The 1246-nt window shown below is 28.6% G+C and overlaps 1 protein-coding gene across 1 annotated transcript; it reads left to right on the top strand.

The window, feature by feature from the left end:
* Positions 1 to 6: 6 nt before the first annotated feature.
* Positions 7 to 968, top strand: LOC112460617 (fatty acyl-CoA reductase wat-like). The gene is made up of 3 exons (XM_025025399.1): positions 7 to 87; positions 411 to 556; positions 761 to 968. Exons 1-3 carry the CDS (start codon positions 73 to 75, stop codon positions 876 to 878), a joined length of 279 nt encoding a protein of 92 aa, XP_024881167.1. The 5' UTR covers positions 7 to 72; the 3' UTR covers positions 879 to 968.
* Positions 969 to 1246: the final 278 nt, after the last annotated feature.

The raw sequence follows: 1246 nt of genomic DNA, 5'->3' as shown, positions 1-1246 counted from the left end.
AATGACAGTTTAAAACATGCTATACTTTCCAACACTAGAGCAACAAGAGACATTTGTATTTTAGCTCAATATATGAAGAATTTAAAAGTAAGTAATTTTCGCTCAAACAGAGTAACAGAGAGATCGCGCATTTGTATTCATGAATAATTTCACGTAATTTATTGCACTACATTTTACGTAATGTTTTACACACAACGTTACTTATCTCAGTCATAAATTTTCTCCTAAATATTTATTATGGCGTATTTTTAAATTTAATAATTTAAACAGGATAAATTTGGAAGAATGTGGACATGATTGAAATATCATGATGTATCAGTGTCTATAGTATAAATTAAATATATCTTGTTATTATACAAACTTTTATAAACTGCAGGAAATTAAAAAAAAATTCCTCTTTTTTATTAAAGGCATTAGTGTATGTTAGTACAGCATTCGCACACGTGAATAATGCATTTATTGAAGAAAAAATGTACCCACCTATAGCTGATTGGCGGAAAATGATAGAGATCGCGGAGTCATTGGATGAACATACTTTAAACATTTTTACAGCTAAGTAAGTAATAAGCTAAAAACAATAATCGTGATGTTTATAAAATTTATATAATTATAGATGTTTTCTTAGAACTATTATTTTATTACTATGTTATATTATTATAGTTATCTATTTGTGTTTTAAAAACTATTCTTTTATTCATCGTACTTCTAATAAAATAATATCCAAATTTTTAATTTTGTGTACATTTGAAATTATGTATAGATGTTTGGATTACGCTCCGAACACGTATATTTTTTCGAAGAACCTAGCGGAAAGTGTAATACAGGATTATTCTTTCTTTTTTCCTTGCGCGATTGTAAGACCTTCCTTAGGTACGTAGCCTTATTTTTCCTAACAATAAGTATTAGAACTAAATTTTTGTTTTAACGCCTTATTATTGTGTATGCTAAATATTTGTATCCGTTATTTTGTGTTACAGTATCTCAAAATAAAATATTTAATAGAATGCAGGGTGTCCGGCAATTCTTTACATAACCGTAGTATGAAGGTGGATTGGGTTAAATTTAAAGGAAATATCATGTATTATTTTGCAAAATTTGCTATAGTTATTGAATAATTAGTTAAACTGTCCGAAACAATGTGCTTGTGGAAAGCAGTAGGTAAGCCAAACTCGGTAGGTATAGGCATGTATATAAAATGACTTACTTGTTAGATCTCTTAGCCACGGCATTGTACATACGTCACGCG

The sequence above is a fragment of the Temnothorax curvispinosus genome, unplaced genomic scaffold (genome assembly GCF_003070985.1).
Source record: "Temnothorax curvispinosus isolate PA1 unplaced genomic scaffold, ASM307098v1 QBEX01010673.1, whole genome shotgun sequence".
In the NCBI taxonomy this organism is placed as follows: domain Eukaryota; kingdom Metazoa; phylum Arthropoda; class Insecta; order Hymenoptera; family Formicidae; genus Temnothorax; species Temnothorax curvispinosus.
This window is presented reverse-complemented; position numbering and strand designations above follow the sequence as displayed.